The sequence below is a fragment of the Sphaeramia orbicularis genome, chromosome 24, assembly GCF_902148855.1.
Source record: "Sphaeramia orbicularis chromosome 24, fSphaOr1.1, whole genome shotgun sequence".
Taxonomy (NCBI): domain Eukaryota; kingdom Metazoa; phylum Chordata; class Actinopteri; order Kurtiformes; family Apogonidae; genus Sphaeramia; species Sphaeramia orbicularis.
Window position 1 is genome coordinate 34,458,232 of NC_043979.1, and position 17,814 is coordinate 34,476,045.

The 17,814-nt window shown below is 36.6% G+C and overlaps 1 protein-coding gene across 1 annotated transcript; it reads right to left on the minus strand.

Moving 5' to 3' along the window:
* zpax1 (zona pellucida protein AX 1) lies at positions 1-16,865 on the minus strand. The gene is made up of 19 exons (XM_030128706.1): positions 16,552-16,865; positions 16,338-16,462; positions 15,013-15,156; positions 14,838-14,906; positions 12,416-12,586; positions 12,248-12,344; positions 9,821-10,038; positions 9,553-9,709; positions 9,255-9,463; positions 9,041-9,158; positions 7,288-7,496; positions 7,098-7,212; positions 6,406-6,575; positions 5,662-5,756; positions 5,457-5,584; positions 3,193-3,382; positions 383-524; positions 189-294; positions 1-99 (listed from the first exon to the last, which is right to left on the minus strand). Exons 1-19 carry the CDS (start codon positions 16,715-16,717, stop codon positions 35-37), a joined length of 2,694 nt encoding a protein of 897 aa, XP_029984566.1. The 5' UTR covers positions 16,718-16,865; the 3' UTR covers positions 1-34.
* Between the last annotated feature and the right edge of the window lie 949 nt (positions 16,866-17,814).

Genomic DNA, 17,814 nt, shown 5'->3' on the forward strand with positions numbered 1-17,814 from the left:
TTTTTTTAAATTAAGAAACCTTTTATTTAGAGGATTAACCGTTTAATCGAATTGGTCCAGAGGAAATCTGCGTTTGATGGGCCGACTCTGAACTTTGGTCTGAAAATACAAGGAAAAAAAAAAAACCTGTCACAATACACATCTGAACTTTCATGAAACATCTCAGTGCATATTTTTAAAAAACTTACGCCGTCCAGCTTTTCTCGTGCTTGTGGGATGTGCACACCGACGACTGCAGGCACCTTCTTTTCTGATGCTTTTGTCACAGATCAGCGCATCGCAGTGGACGTAGATCTGTGGAGAAGCAGGAGGGTTTGGTAAAGAGGGATGGACACAGCTGTTGTGTTCACTGACCAAAAGGAAACCGCAAGTGTGTTTTTACCTCATGTTTGAGAAGTTCCTGCTCTTGAGTGAAGGTGAACATCTTGATCGAGAAGCGTTTAGCGTGAGAAAGGATCGCAGCTCTGTCGTGATTCTTCACAGGATGTAGGATTGTTACGTAGCTGTCGTCACTGTCCGCACAGCTGAAGAAAGATTTGATCAGTTAAAGAAAAGGTTTGCAATGTAAAGCTGGTCATGTTGAGTGAACTTCAACCTCATGAAGCCACAGCAGACTGACAGCACAGCAAAAATGACATTTAAGAAACTAAACCACACAGTATTTATTTTATTACACTGGTCAACAACAAATTTATTGTTTAAGTTTTTTGAGCTGATTTAGGATAATTTTGGTGTGCTGAATCCAAAAATCACAATTTTGCTCAATCAGGTCAACTTTCTGAACTATGCTACATATTGGCTTTTTAACATTTTTGCTTACATTTATGGGCATTTTCACATCATATGATACAAAATTCTTTCATATTTCTTGCAATAAATGAGTTCTGAAGATTTTACTTTTGCCAATTTATGATTAACGTTTTTTTTTGTTTTTTTTTAATATTACAGGTGAATGAAATGGCTTCGACTAGAAGATCTTGCAAAAATAAGCCTGACATATTCTGCTACATCTGCGGTGAATACACCATTGTACCTAACAGGAATCAAGTCACAAGTTTCATAAAGTGTGCTTACCAATCTTATTTTGGTATTAATTATTATATTTTTGTGAGAAGATCAAATTTTTCAAAATCAAATTAGCCAAAAAACCTGACCTGATTGAGAAAAACATGTCATTTTTGGATTTAGTGGTGCAAAATGGTCCTAATTCAGTTGAAAAAACCTAGACAACTTGCAAAAAACATTTTTGTAACCCAGTGTTATTTAATTTTCCATGTTGAGAATCTAAGGCAGTGTTTTTCAACTATGGGATCACCTGAAATTTCTTGTAATTGCTAAAAAAAAAAAAAACAAAAAAAAAAAAAAACAAAAAAATATATATATATATATTATTATTATTACTATTATTATTATTATTATTACTATTATTACTATTATTACTAATAATAATAATAATAATAATAATAATAATAATAATAATAATAATAATAATAATAATAATAATAATAATAATAATAATGTGAGTTGAGAGAGACAATTCCAATACATCAAAGACATGACAAACTGAAACACACTGTGGTACTGTTTCTTTCAAATGTTCATTGTGGTCAGTTTAACCCTTTCATGCATACTGGTCACTACAGTGGACAGTCATTCTCCAGCTGTTCTCTTGTATATTCATGGCTTTGGTTATTTTAGTTCCATATCAGCCAACACAGTGGACGCATGTGCATCATCCGAAACACTAATTCATACCGTTACTGTAACTTTGATGTTCTTGATAAACCTGATCTGCACCAACATGTTTGAGTGCAAATCAGTTGCTAGTTGTTATTAGACTGTAATGAACAGTTTTCATAAACAAAAAGTTTTTTTTAGTATATTATCTCTATGAAGTGAGTAATAGTGTTAAGAGTATGTTAAAATGTGAGGAAACGTCAGATTAGCTGCATTAAATATGTTTTATTTCATAGATTTCACACAGTTTATCACTTTCTGATATTGCGTCTTAAATACATGTTTCTTTGCTTCAGAAATTAAACACATGGTGTCCAGCTGAGTGGACATTTTTGTAACTCCATGAAAAATAGGTTCATCAAATAAATTTCCATCGCATTGTTTTCATGTCTAAACAGGATTTTTACCTCCGCCAAGGAGGTTATGTTTTTGCCAGGGTTTGTTTGTTTGTCTGTCCGTTAGTGTGCAACATAACGCAAAAAGTTATGGACAGATTTGGATGAAATTTTCAGGGTTTGTTGGAAATGGGATAAGGAAGAAATGATTAAATTTTGGTGGTGATCGGGGGTGGGGGGGCCCACAGGGGGGGTCACTGATCAGCCTTGGCGGAGGTCTGCGTTCTCCGAGTGCTTCTAGTTTTTTTCTGTCTTGTTTTGGTTGTTGGGAGTCTGATGTTTGTTTCCTGTGTCGAAAAACGTCTTCAGTTGAACTAATATTGTATATTTTCCTTCACACCAGAAAAATCAATAAATACATTTGATTTAAAAAGAGGAATAAAAACACTCAGGACAAAAATCTCGACTAAGGTTGTCATAATTCATGCATGAAAGGGTTAAGGTGCTGCAGCTCTTTCATAATTCGTAGTTTGAGTTCTTGTTTGTTCAATATCAATTGTCAGCCTTGTAAATCCAAGCTGGACTGACTGTACATATCCTGACCAAGGAAAATCCAATTCTCACTTTGTACAGTAATCTACACCTGGATTTACTGCCTCCGTCCATAATAATAATATACATTATATAGCTTAAATGTCATCTAAAATTAACATTTATTTGCAACATAGTATAGCAAACTATTACATGATCAAAAACAAATTAATTCTAGTTAAAAAAAAAAAAAAAAAGTCTATTTTGAATATCTGGGGTCGCCAGAAATGTGTGATATTAAAATGGGATCATTAGCCAAAAAAAAGAGAAAAAAAAAAAGGTTGGAACCACTGCTCTAAAGGTCAATGAAAAACGTGGATTTGTCACATCCAACATTTGAACTGAATCCAATCTAGTTCTGCTTTATAAAACATCTAAAATGTACATTCCATGCTTGTAGAATATGAAAGTAAACATTTTTTGGGCTAAACAATCTGATCAATAATTCAGGCCACTGTATTTTTTTTATTTTTTTTTTAATACTCTTACAACATGACTGAAAAGGGATCTTTCCTTTCTCTCTACTTACCCATTAATAATGATGTCCCAGCTGGGCAGGGACGTCCTGTCTTGCTCCAGAGTGGCCCAACAGTTCATCAAAATGAGCTCCAGATGTTGATCGACAGAGTGCATCAGCTCCACCTCGAAGTACACGGGCTCCTTCAAGTATTTAGTGACTGGATAATCTTCTGCCGCGTGGAAGGACTCGTAAGACACATCTATAAGAAGAGTTCATTTGAGAAAACTACATATCCAGAGCATATGGGCTCCTAATTAAAAAGTGTTCATGTAAGACAGTTTAGTTTTGCTTTGTTAGTTTTATTTGTATAATTTCACTGGGTCTATATCGTTTCTGTTATTGGGACTATTGTCATGGGTTGGCAGAAGGATACTGTGAGGGAGAGGTCATGTGACAGGGCGAGTTCGAAGTACTGAGAGTGGTGGACGGATAATAAAATTTTTTCTGTGGAGTTATTCCCTCTATCGCTTCATCCACGACCTCCTAATATTGGGTCACACCTAAACTTAGCAGTGTCACGTTCATTTAGTCCACAGGTGTCAAACATGCGGCCCGGGGGCCAAATCCGGCCCGGTCCTTGGGATGAATTTGTGAAATACAAAAATTACACTAAGATATTAACCCTTTCATGCACAGTGGTCACTACAGTGGACAGTTATTCTACAGCTGTTCTCCTGTATATTCATGAGTTTTGTTGGTTTATTTGCATTTCAGCCAACACAGTGGACACTTATGTATCATCCCATACACTCACATACCATTACTGTAACATTGCTGTTCTTGATAAACCTGATCTGCAGTGACTTTTTTTTTTACTGTAAATCAATTGCCAATTGTTATTAGATTGTAACAGGTTTTTTTTGCATATTACCTCCATGAAATGAATTGAACTAGTATTAGAGTGTGTTAAATTGTGAGAACATCTGATTAGCACCATTAAAAATGTTTTTATTGCATAGTTTTCCATATCACTTTCTGATACACGGTGGGGAAGCAAAATTTACAATATTTTGAGGCAGGGATTGAAAGACAGTGTATGACCAATTAGTTTATTCAAAGTCATGAGAATTTAAATCTTCAAATCATATTTTACTGCATTTCTAACGGTCTTGTTGTCTACCTCAAGTTCAATTGCCATTTTTCTCATGGATTTGGTTGGATCCTTTAGGATTTTGGATTTGAGAGCTTTAATAAAAGCTTTGGTACGTTTTTTGTTGCTTCCTCCACTTCCAGACTTTCTCGTAATAGTTTTGCTCATAGTCATTCTCTTCTTTCCATTATAAACAGTCTTTATGGACACTCCAACTATTTTTGAAATCTCCTTTGGTGTGACGAGTGCTTTCAGCAAATCGCACACTCTTTGACGTTTGCTTTCCTGATTACTCATATGGGCAAAAGTTTCTGAAAAGGTATGGATAATAGTGTTAGGTATGATTATGACATCAACATATGTTTGGTTTCAAAACAATTGACGTAGTGCCTGCTGAGAAAAAACAGCTAAATGTTCATTGTAAATTTTGCTTCCCCACCCTGTATTAGGTTTCAAATACATGTTTCTTTGCTTCAAAAATTAAATACATAGAGTGGCCATTTTTCTAACTTCTTAACAAAAAAAAAAACCCCTCAATTGCATTGTTTTTTTCATGCCTAAAAAGGAATAAAAACACTCAGGAAAAATATATTGGGTAAGGATATTATAATTCATGCATGACAGGGTTAACAACCCTTTTAGTTCAGGTTCCACATTCAGACCAATTCAATCTCAAGTGGGCAGGATTCAGTAAAATACTATCATAATAACAAATAATGACTCCAATTTTTTCTGTTTCTAAATGTAAATTTTTTCATGTATTTACACAAAAAAAAAAGTGAATAACCTGAACAAATATAAACAACCTGAAATGTCTTGAGAAGTACAATTCAACAATATTCTGCCTGTTACTAAATGTGTGTATTTGTAGGTCCAGTGTGATCTGTAAGTTATAGTGTACATGTGTAAGTAATGAACTGAGACAGAATATTGTTCAAATTACAATTATTTTTTTCAGTTTGTTGATGTTATTCACATATTTTGAAATGATAGTTTGTAGATGTAAACCTTTTCATGATGTCATTTTTTTTCCCACTCTAACACACAGAAAAGTCTGGAGTTGACATTATTTATACATTATATTATTATTTTACTGGTTCGACCCACTTCAGATCAAATTTAGCTGAATGTGGCCCCCGAACTAAAATGAATTTGACACCCCTGACTTAGTCCATCACATCACCTTTGGCGATCCTCATTTGCACCATCAGCTGTCCTGTCCCGATCTCTGCTGCTGGTTGGTTGCTTTTCTTGTAGCCAAAAGCAACTGTTTGACTCTGATCTACTTTGTAGTAGCAGGAAATAGTCTGTCTGCAGAAGAGGGAAATTAGAAAGATTCCATTTGCTTACTCCTCATCAATGAATTAAGTTTAACTGGTAAGTCTTACTTGTATTCAGGATCAGCTGGAGATGAGTAGGCCTTCCCTGTGTTGTGATAATGCGGCCTGATCTCATTCTCATAGAGCATGCGGTCGTCGAAAAACTAAAAAGACAAGCATCATTCCAATTAAGAGTACTGTGCTTTAATGCGACTTTGATTAAAGGAGTCATTTTGCTAAACCCACTTTTATTAGTCTTTGGTACATTTGTTTGTGTATTTGGGGACCATAATAGTTCAAAAAGTTTGAATTTGAACCCTCCAGGTGCTGCAAAGCTATCTTTATATTCATTTTAGCAAAATGCAAGTGGATTTCTACAACTCGTTTTAATTCTTTCTCAATTTGTTACATCTATAACTAGTTACATCACAATATTTGCACATATAAGATCAAGACTTCTGATGAATATTTCTCAATAGTTGTTTGAGCAGCAGCGGTTGTAGTAAAAAAAGAAAATATGTCCAAACTTCTAACAGTTTACCTAAAATATTCAGTTTGTTGAATGGGACAGAAAGCACAGCCAACAACCTAGAGGGGGCGGGGCCTGAAATTGCTCATTTGCATTTAAAGGGCCAACACTTAATGACCTTTCTGGTGTCATGACTCAGAAATAGAGTTGAAGATGGACCTGTGGAGTTTAATGAGGAATTCAGACCCATTTACAGTTTATGAATTTTAGAATATTTCCCTGTGGTCTACATAATTTCCATTTAAAAAAAAAAGCAAAATATCAGTCCTTCAAAGTAAACGTACCGTTCTGGTGGTCCCGCAGGAATCTACACCAAAATAAAAATACGCAAAACGGTCGTCACTGAAAACTGGTTTGCAGGACATGTCCCGGAGTGTCAGCCAACTGGGGACGAGGTTGGGAGTCGAGTCTACCTTCACAGCCAGAGCAGACATTGTTCCGTTGGGGTGACACTCTGAAGGAAGACAATGAGATTAGAATGCTGGCCTTGACCACAACAGCAAGAGGGGGGGAAAAAAAAAAAAAAAAAAAAAAAAGGTTCAGGCAGCACACTTGCGTCAGTTCCCACTTAAACAGAATGACATGGATTCGTGTTTGGCAGCGACTGCTTAAGTGATGCTTTGGAACAGTCCCTGAAACCACAGAAGTAGATGCAAATATCCAGCCACTGAAAAATGTGCCAGAAACTAAAGCCAACTATGCTTATTACAAGCAACAAGAAGCCATTAAAGAGACTTAATATTCTTAAATTGTGCAAATAATCTCACTCTTAAAGAAAATTGCTCCTCTACTGGGATATGACGCAAAGCACTGTTTTAGCTCATTGTTGGACTATAATTTCCCCAGAAATCCAAATTTATGTCCCACAGAAAAAAAAAAAAAAAAAAAAATCCTGAATGTGATAGGAATGTTCTTGCGTTTAGAGTCGACTCAGCGTCTGCCTGAACCGCCACAAAGCTCTGTTTTTTCATCTTACGAGTCGTCACCAAGGGGAAACTGCAGGCCAAGTGCAGGTCACCAAGCACCCACTCATTGTGCGAATCCCACAGAAGTACGTCGAGTCTGGCTCTGACTGAATCAGAGTTAAGGAACTGCAAGAAAAAGGTGATATTATCCACCGATGAGGACTAAAGGACAGATATTGCATAGTCTGGATATTATTGTACCTCGAAAGCTGTGTCCGGGGAGTCGTATGGGACCGAGAAGCTGAAATGTGTCGCGTTTCCCTGCAGTTTGTACGCCTCAGCTATTTCTGGGATAATCTGCCGAGGTCCAGCTATGGTCATGAATGCGTCAAAGCTGGCGCCTTGATTCCCATATTTCACAGTGATGTGAAAATGACCCTGGTCACAGACACCAGTGACCGTGGGTAGAACTGAGGGTAAAGAAAATGGCATTAAAGTAGAGTTTTAGATGCATTTGCCACCGTGTATCCTTCCTCTTGTGTTAGCTTTCTGTTACCATCTTGTATGTTAACAGTTGGTTTTGACCCACGTCTTAAATCAGCTCTAAAAACAATCATCCAATTTGTTTCTCATCTCTTGGTTACCTTATTAGGCTTCCTTATCCATGAAAATATTGCTTTTAATATTTTTGGTGTGAGCCTCTGGGCTGTTTTTTGTCAGTATACCCTGCAATGTGCACCAACTCTATACTGAACTGACCTCACACGTCTGGTCATGCACGTCTTTGCTCATTTTGTTTTTGTGCAGGTAAACTGGGAAAAAAAAGGCAAAATGAGAATCCCAAAAGCTCACGTGATTGGGAGAGGAGCTGGCTGACAGTGCACTTAAGATTTCAGTTTTGGCTTTAATTATTGCTTTATAAATCTTATTTTAATAACTGGGTCGAAACAGATCCTAACACAAAGGTCATAACTTCAACCAGAGCATTTCAGAATTTAGTGGAAACATTTTTCCCCCGCCAAGGAACAGCAGAGGTTATGTTTTCTTTGTCTGCTCGCAAGATAACTCAAAGTGATGGATGGATTTGGATGAAATTTTCAGGAATTGTTACTGGCACAAGGAACAAATGATTAAATTTTGGTGGTGATGGGGGGCGGGGGCTGATCTGCCTCTGCGCTTTCCGAGTGCTTTTTTAGTTTGTGTATTTTGTTGAAATAGAGGCTCCTGACAGAAAAGCTGTGATGCAATAAACTAATTTTATGGTTCTTTTATGCATTTAAAATCAAAAAATGGATTGGTGCTGACCCAAACACAAGAGGAAGGGCATACAGCTGTGATTTCAACCTTGGGGTCGGAACCCCATGTGGGGTCACCTGGAATTCAAATGGGGTTGCCTGAAATATCTGGTAATAAAAAAATAAAATATTATTATTGAAAAATATGGTGAGAGAGACAATCATAATACATAGACATGACAAACTGAAGCTGAAACTGAAGCACTGTGGTTCTGTTTATCTGTCAAATGTTCATTGTGGTCAGTTTCAGACGCTGCAGCTCTTTCATAATTCATAGTTTGAGTTATTTTTTGTTCAGTATTAATTGTCAGCCTTGGAAATCCAAGCTGGACTGACTGTACATATCCTGACCAAGGGAAATACAATTCTCACTTTGTGCAGTAATCTACACCTGGCTTTTCTGCTTCCATCCATAATAATATACATTATATAGACTAAATGTCATCTAAAATTAATGTTTATTTGCAACATAGTATAGCAAACTACTACATGATCAAAAACAAATTAATTTTAGCAAAAAACAAAAAAAAAACAAAAAAAGTATGTTCTGATTTTCTGGGGTCGCCAGAAATGTGTGATGTTAAAATGGGGTCATGAGCCAAAAAAGGTTGGGAACCACTTGTGTAAAGTGTTGTTATGTTCTACATAACATGAAAAGGCAAACAAATTTAGCAAGACAGCTCTAGAATAGCTATTACGCAGGTGGTGAGAAAACTCACCGACGTCTTGCAAAGACACCTGCATCTCCACTGGCTGAGCAAAAGGAGTGTACTCAGGCATGATGATGAAGCCAAAGACCGCAGAGAGGACGTAGTTTGTGACCAAGGGTCCAGTATTCTGCAGACAGAAGAACCTCCATGTCACTAAAAACCAGTTCATGGTAGAGCCAACAGTGTGACAGCTGACATGTCATTTTGAGTGGATTCCACATACATGTTTCAGGACCACGGCAGCATCGAAAGGCACTTTCAGAGAGAAGCTCTTGGTCCCATTGGGAAACCTGTGGTCCTGGACTGCGAAGCCCATGGCGTTGCACTCCTCCACAGTGAAAACACCGGAGGAAAACGTGATGTTCACCAGCTCCACGTCGTAAAGGAAGTTCCACATGTGAACGTCAAACACCCTGTCCTCTGGGACTGCATCTGGAGAGAAGCAAAATGTTAAGTTCACACCACTTTGAGAGACTCTAGATTCTCCATTTATTTATTTTTTAACTACAAACAGAGCTCACTGTTGGAGATTTGGTTCAGTCCAGGCATGGCAGGGGTGGTGATGGGGAACAGAATTTTGTATCTAGTATCTTCTTGGGTCTTCACTGATTTCCACAAAACCTCCAGCATTGGCTCTATAGTGTAGGTGATGTGGTACTGGTAATCTAGGGCATGGCTCTGCAATTATTCATAACATTTCAATAAAACATGCAAATGGGCTAGTGACCAAGTTTTTGCATTTTAAATCTCAGTCGTCGTCGTCCCCCCCCTCCCCCCAGCTCACCTCACCTTGTAATAGCCATCAGGCGAACCTACACGCATTTCAGCGATAATATGAAATTCGGTTTGGGATAGGGTGTACCCGTGTACAGTCATTTGAGATTTGTCCAGCCTCTGCCCGTTGATGCCCATGTGCACCTCAATGATTTTAACGGCCCCATCCAACAGGGGTGTGACGCTGCGGGGCACGTACCAAGAGATTAAATCCTCATTAAAGAGGACGCCACCTATGACGGATGGAAAACATGTGTTGGTCCAAAATATTACATACAGTGAATGTCTCCTGTAATCAAAACCAAAGGTGGTGCGGTGAAATATTGCTTGTGTGACTCTTATATGGGGCGGTGTAAAATCATGCAGTGTCACAATGAGATTCATAACATTTTTTCCATCCACAGTTGCATTAATTTAGGATGTGATCAAGACTTGATGTAGATTCTCCATCATCAATAGTCTGGACTTCATGGTGGTTAATCCAAGTGGACCCAGTGTCTATGAAATTGGATTCATTTTGGTGTCTGGCACTTTGCCATCTTTTTAGATGCAATAAAAAAAGAAATTTAGTTTAGTTTCCCCCCAGGATGTACCTAATGATGACTCAGGGATAATAAAGTTTACCTTGACCTTCAGATAGATGCACAAAAAAACAATATATAAATTATACTCTTGCCCCGAGCCATCCCTAAATGAATTTAATAAAAAATACTGGGGCCAAAAATAGGACAGGAAAAGCTACCTATAGGTGTCAGTGCATTTGATCTGGAAAACATGGCTGTAAATGGTCTTATATAGCGCTATAAATAGAGACACTTAAATTTGTTGATCATTGTGGTTTTTCTAATCCAGAGATGTGGGTTTTTCATGAATCAGTCTCATTCCATGTTTTGTGCGTAACCCATCGTGTCCACGTGCGTTACATGCAGAACCTGCCCATTTAAACACATAAACCGTGAGTGATTTTGCGACAGTGGTCATTTTTTTGGGAACATTCTGCCTTGCATAATTAGTTCAATTCCCAAAAATCTACCTGTGAAAGAATAAAAAGTTATTCTTAAAAAGAGCATTCGATTGTCATGTCCTTTTTACCATGTTGCATGCAGACTTTTGTACAAAAACCCCCGCCAAAAAAACAAAAAAAAACCTGTTTTCTGAAAAACAGTTTATCATCTCAGCAAATATTTATTTTTTAAAATAGACCCAAAGTGCTTCAAAACTTGCTTCATAACACTAGTCTACATCTAGTTTGAGTTTTTAGCCCCCATGTTCTGTTTTTGGAACCAGTTTCACAGAAGCACTCGTGAAAATGTTGTCTCATTCTGTCACAAGCCCGATTGTGATCCTGATCAATTCTGGCATTGTCCACTTTTTTGACATTCAAGAAATTAGAGGCTACTTGCTGCAATTAGAGTTAAATAAACAGCCTGGACCAAAAAAAAATAAAAATAAAAAAGTGACTGCCTGATTTAATTAAGCAAATAGTTCAGATCCTTCCATGGGCAAGTAACGCAGTGGTTAATGTTTCAGCTGCAACAGGTTATTTAACTCCAACTGATCCGTTAAGTAGCCTCTCATTTCTTAAACGAGAAAAAGATTGATCAGGGTCATCAGGATGAGACATCATTTTCCACACATGGATTAGCCTCCATAGAGTCCAGACTAATATCAACTTCAATTTTCTAATATCAACTACACCTGTACACATTAACCTATGGCTCTGTGTCATTTGTGTCATGATCATGGATGCTGTCTGTCCATGTGTGATGCCCGTTTACATCCCCGTCTGTGATTACGTCCTGATGAATTGTGTGTGATTATACTATATGTGCTGCTTTTGTATGTTTGGATTATATGTGCTGTCTCTGTATGATTGTACTGATGCTTCACTGTTCTTTTATCTGTGTTAACTCTTTTTAACTGATGTGCTGTAATATTATTGTTTTGTTTTTTTAGGGTGCCTATTGTCATCAGGCTGGGAACTATGGCAGGATACTAGCCAAGTTGGCTAAAGCTGCCCTTTTTACTGTTATTTATACAGGTTATTCTTTGGGATTGTCCACAATATAATAAACTAATAAATAAGAAATAAATTTGGGATGTGATTAAGACTTGATGCAACGATCCAATTCTCAATCATCAGTAATCAAAAATTAATGTGACTATGGATGGAAATAATATTATGACAGTATGTAAGCATTATGTGGCAAAAAAAAAAAAGCATTTGTTTGTTTAGTTTATTTCAGACAAACATAATACGAGACATTGGAAAAGAAACAAACACTAAAAAGAAACAACGGCTACGCTTGAATACCCTGATATCACAGTGGATGCCTCTTGTAATCAAAACCAAAAGGTGGTGCAGTCAAATATTGCATGTGTGCCTATTTTTTTGGCCGGGGCAGTGTACATGTGACATACAAGAGTCGGTGTGCGTCTCACCTGTAGGACATGCAGCTGCCATGTCCACAACACTCAATCCATGTGGTGCATTGTAGTAAACGCTCACCTTGAACATTTCCATGGGTATTTTAGCCACCTGAGGAGTGTTTAAAGTCAGTATGAGGAGGGGAAACAGTGGAGCATAGAGGAGGGGGGGTCGTTTCTTACACCGTCGGGATACTGGTATGTCTCTGATGTGCTGTACGGACTTCGCACGACCAGACGCTTGGAGGTGATCCTGGCACTGTAGCCGTTCTGCTCAGCTTCTCCCAGCACCATCGGCACCACTGATCCCGGGGTGTGGAATGTCAGTTTCCAGATGCCAGGTGTTGCAGAGCCCTGTGGTGACAGAAAACAAGTGTGGGTATTTATATCAGATTGTCCATTTTTATGTAGAGCAGGTCTCCTCTACAAAAAAAAAAAAAAAAAAAAAAAAAAATATCCTCTATTATCCATTAATATTTTATACACAGCTACAGAAGTGAGAGATATAATATGACAGGAGATGTCAGTACATTTAGTACAATTTCACATCACATTTGCCTCATTTAGAGATGGAAGTCTGTGCAAATCAGTCCAAGGGAACTTCAACTCAAATAAAAATTTTAACATGAACCGGGAATAGTGTCGACCTTTGACACGTCTTTAAAGTTTAACTGTGTCCTGCTCTTAGTCCAAGTCCACTCACTGTATGACTTTGAGCAGAGCTATGAAGTTGGCAAGAGGTTGATGGGGGAGGGGGGGGGGTGGATGTGTGATAAGAGGAGTTCAGGGATATCCAGTCAAACACACCTACACAGAAGTAGGAGGATCTGACTGGAGGATTCTCACTATAAAAAAAATAAAATAAAAAATAAAAAATAAAAAAAAAAAAGCATTGCAGAAACAGTCTCACATGTCTAGACTTGTTCCATTATCATGATTTTTACATTTTAGTTCAGATCAAGGTTATAATAGTTCTGGATTTTTCATTATAGTTTAGTTTTGGCTTCTCTAATTCAGTTAGTTTTAATTAGTTTTTAGAGCAGGTTTGCTGTTTTTTTTTAGTTTTCGTTCTTTTCTAAATGCTTAAATTTAGGTTTTTAAAAAAAAAAAAAAAAAAAAAAAAAAACCTTTTCTCTTCTTCTCAGTTGTATTCAAATAAATCCCAGACAGGACTCGGCTGCTTTCTCCCAACTTTAGTCTCCATGTTTCCAGGTAGAGTGGGGACCAGAAGACGACTGATAACCACAAGTGACTGTTAAATATCATATGATGCCAGCAGTTAAAATAAATTGATTTTGTATCAATCTGATGTTGACAAAGACGAAAACGAAGGGAATTTTATCCAGAATTTTTACACGTTTCAGTTAGTTTTGTAAGCACGCAATACAGTTTCAGTTAGTTATGGGTTTTTTTGTATTATAGTTTTTATTCATTTCAGTTAATGAAAATGCTTTTATAATTCTAGTTTTCATTAATGATAATAACCTTGGTTCAGATCCGAACTGATAAAAAGACCACCTCAGGCAGTGTTTTGTCAATCCACTGGTTCCAAACAGATAATGGCTTCAGTCCCACGTCAGGTGTGTTGTTTATATATATATATATATATATATATATATATATATATATATATATATATATATATATATATATATATATATATATATATATATATATATATATATATATATATATATATATATATATATATATAGTACCACTGTCAAAACCCACATGCTCTGTCAAAGTCAAAACTGGACATTTTAGCAAGAAAGTTAAATGCATGTTGAAAATGTCAAGAATTTACCTTGCTTTTTTTTTAATTACATTTGTTTGTGCCTGTCTGATGCAGCCAAACCTTTAGAAATACAAAAAAAATTCACGGTAATGTTTGAGGCTGTGTAGAATTTTTAACCCATTAAAAACCCTGTGCTACTTTTATGGTAGTTCCTAATTGAAATCTTTATATCTAACCCTTCCTGAGTGATTTATCTCAATTTATTCTAATATTATCCTCTGTATTTTATCAGTATAAATCAGGTACTTCCTTATATTTAAGTCACTGATCACCAAAATATTCACAAAAGCTCAGATTAAATTTGAAGAAGATTATGTTAAAAACTGACAAAACTGTAGAAAAAGTGACTCAGTAAAATCTATTATGAACTGAACGTAAACCCGGTGTCTCCAACTGTCACTGATCCAACTCTATGGGTTTGAATCAATGTTGTAGATGATGATGGTGTTTCCATGGTAACTACAGCGCCTCTAAACATCCAAATAGGTCATATCTGATGACCATGAAAAGATGATAAACTGCATTTTACACCAATTATTTACATGGATTGATAGAATAAGTGGATCAACACATATTAAACAGTGTAGATCAGTAGATGGTTTTGGTCAGTGATGGATGTTTGGGTCTTTATGGGTTAAGGCTGTCCGAAAACTTTTCCACTATATACAATAGTCTACATCAGAGTGAGAAGGCTCAAGACAAGTGTAGTGTTGAACCATTTTCACCTACAAAAATATTGATAACTGATATTAAGAACACCAGCGTTAATGCATTTCATCATTCAGATTACACTTGAAAAATAAGTACCTGTTTGATGTCCATAAGTGGCCTCTGATGTTCACTGCGTTTGTCAGGTGCTGCCATGTACTGCGACACCTAAAAACAACAATTATAGTACAGATTTGATTTTATTTATTTATTTATTTATTTATTTATTTTTATTTAGTGACACAAACTATCCATAGTATGTAAAAAGACCCACCTCCATATAATTCCTGTCGCAGAGAATTTCTCTGGAGGCCCAACGAGAATAGCTACACGTCTGAGACACGTCATGAGAAACCATCTCTGATGAAGCTTGGCTGTACATTCGAAGTGTCAGACCGACAGTAAATGTTGTATCATCCTTAAAAAAAAAAAAAAAAAAAAAGAAAAGAAAATATGAAGCAGTTGGGAGTGATACTCATGAGTCATAAGCATAGACTTTGTACATTTATGGACTCCTCATGTGGAATTTGTTTTGTCTGCAGTAAAGTCTCCCAAAAGACAAGTAGATTCCATAGCTCATTTAATTATTTTCTCTTCTTAAAACCCCCTTATTAAAAACTATGGCTCTAAAAAGTTACCATTTGCTAAAAACAAGAGTGAGGTGCCCCATTTCCATTTATTATTTTTATGGTTTAATTTTACTTTATTTTCACCTTCCCAAGTTTCCATTTAGGAAACTTGCATTATTGTGCAGTTGTTTTTTTTTTTTTTTTTTTTTTTTTTTTTTTATGTTAAAGGCACACTTTGCACTTCGTGTTAAAAAAAAACTTCATATTATTTTTCACAATTTAAATAAGGTTAGAATTCAAAAGTTGTTCATTTGTGCATGATCTTTAAAATTCTGGCCACCAACTAAAATTTCTACATTGTAAACAAAAGAAAATTATAAGACTAGCATCTGTCTCCCAAATGTGCCTAAAATGCACCATTTCTTCCATTTGATATGTATGATCAGGGCTGACCTTAATTTACAAAAATAAAATCAAATTAGAGCAGAAAAATAAATCAATATATAATATTTAAAATTTTGATTTATAGGTGTGCATTTTATGCACACTTGGTGACAGATGCTAGTATTTTTGAACGTTTGACCTAGCGCCAAAAATAATAATGCAAATTAACCGATGTTGGAGTTAGTCACTGACATATGCCAGGATGAAAGAAAAAAAAAAAAAAAATTAAAAAAAAAAAATCAAATAATGTGTGATCCAATTTTTATGTAGTATATTGGAAAAAAATTTGTTTTTTTTGCATCAAAAAAAAAAAAAAAAAAAGGTTTGTTTACATTACAAACAGCATTTAAAGGGTTAAAAAATGTGATAATTATTGAGTATTTGGTATTTTTATTTACGGCTCAAGCTGATGAAATAGAAAAAAGTGTAAAAGAATTAAAAACAAACTGTATGAAAATTTTTCTACATTATTCCATAAGCGTGCCAAAAAGGCACACTTGGTGCCTGGTAAGGGCCTTACTGGATAGGATACCGGAGGGTTTAAAAAAAAGTAGACAGACACTACGTAAACACACAAACTACATACTTTGTTGTCCACATAACAGCCCATTAGAGATGTGTAGATCCTGGTGTTGCCCCATGGATCAGACTCCATGCTGTATCCACACTGAGCAGCCAAAGCAGGTGTTATCTGAATGTGCTGGGTGTCATCTGGAACAAGAGCCCACACAGCAGGGTTCACATCTGTCCTCAGTAACGGAGCGGTCTGTTTGTCATTTATCTGCAGATTTCATACTCACTGACTGCTTCCACCTCCAGCTGGTTCCCCAGTGCCAGGGCCTTGTCCAACGACAGCCTCATGAGATTACCTGCACAGTCGGACCTTACACCGCTGCTGCCTGGTGAGAGGAAACCCAGCTGAAGCAGACTGCAAACACTCAGACTGCTAAAGTTAAATAAAGTCATGTGGATTCAGTCTTACTTTTCGATGAATAAAGACCTTTTGGCTTTGCTTGACTTATGATGATTACTGCAGCCATCAAGTTCCATAATAAACTTCAACAGACAAGTTTACACATTACAGATACGCAGGCAGGAAGCTCAAACATATACACACACATTTAAAAAAAAAAAAAAAAAAAAAGCTAAATATACTTACATGTTCTCAAGGCTCTGCATAGTGCAGTCGGAAAGCAGCCAAACAGAACTCACAGAGATCCAGAACAATATCACCACTCAAACCCTGCAAACCCCCACCAACAAACCAGCTGAAGTGTAGGGGCTGGTGCTTTAGCCCAGAGCCCACAGCTGATTTATATGAGTGAAATGAGCCTGCACAGGTGAGCCACATCAGTGATCCTCCACCACTTTCACACTAGGTAAGGCAGGTTGGTTTGTAGCACAGTTCACACACATGCACTACAGGGTGTCCCATAAGTCTCCATACATAGGAAAAATAAACGTTTCTTGACATAAACCATTTTTATTTATATAATATGCTCTATATGACTGCCATTTTGTCGGGAACACATTTCAATGCGTGTCCTCCACTGCTGAAGAACTATAAAGAAGAAATATAAAGAAATACATGTTAGAACCATATATATGTCGAGGCCCAAAACGGAATCTGGCCCGATTCAGAATCGGGCCGGCCCAGAATGGAATTCTATTCTAGGCCGGCCTAGAATGGAATCCTGCTGCTATAATGTTATTTTTATACCATGTTTAATGCAAATGATCTAAATTATTACAAAAATCAATACATAGAATTTGCAGATATGTGAAAAAAATGAAACAAACAACATTTTAATTGTAAACTATAATACACTTTATTTACAAATAGAACCTAGTGGTACTCCCCACCAATATATGGTACAGTGAAATCGACTGAAATTGACAATAGTTACTCAAGGTATGTAAGACTGAAAATGTAAAATTATGACAAATTATGGAATTATGGATCATTTGCATTAAACATGGTATAAAAATAACATTATAGCAGCAGGATTCCATTCTAGGCCGGCCTAGAATAGAATTCCATTCTGGGCCGGCCCGATTCTGAA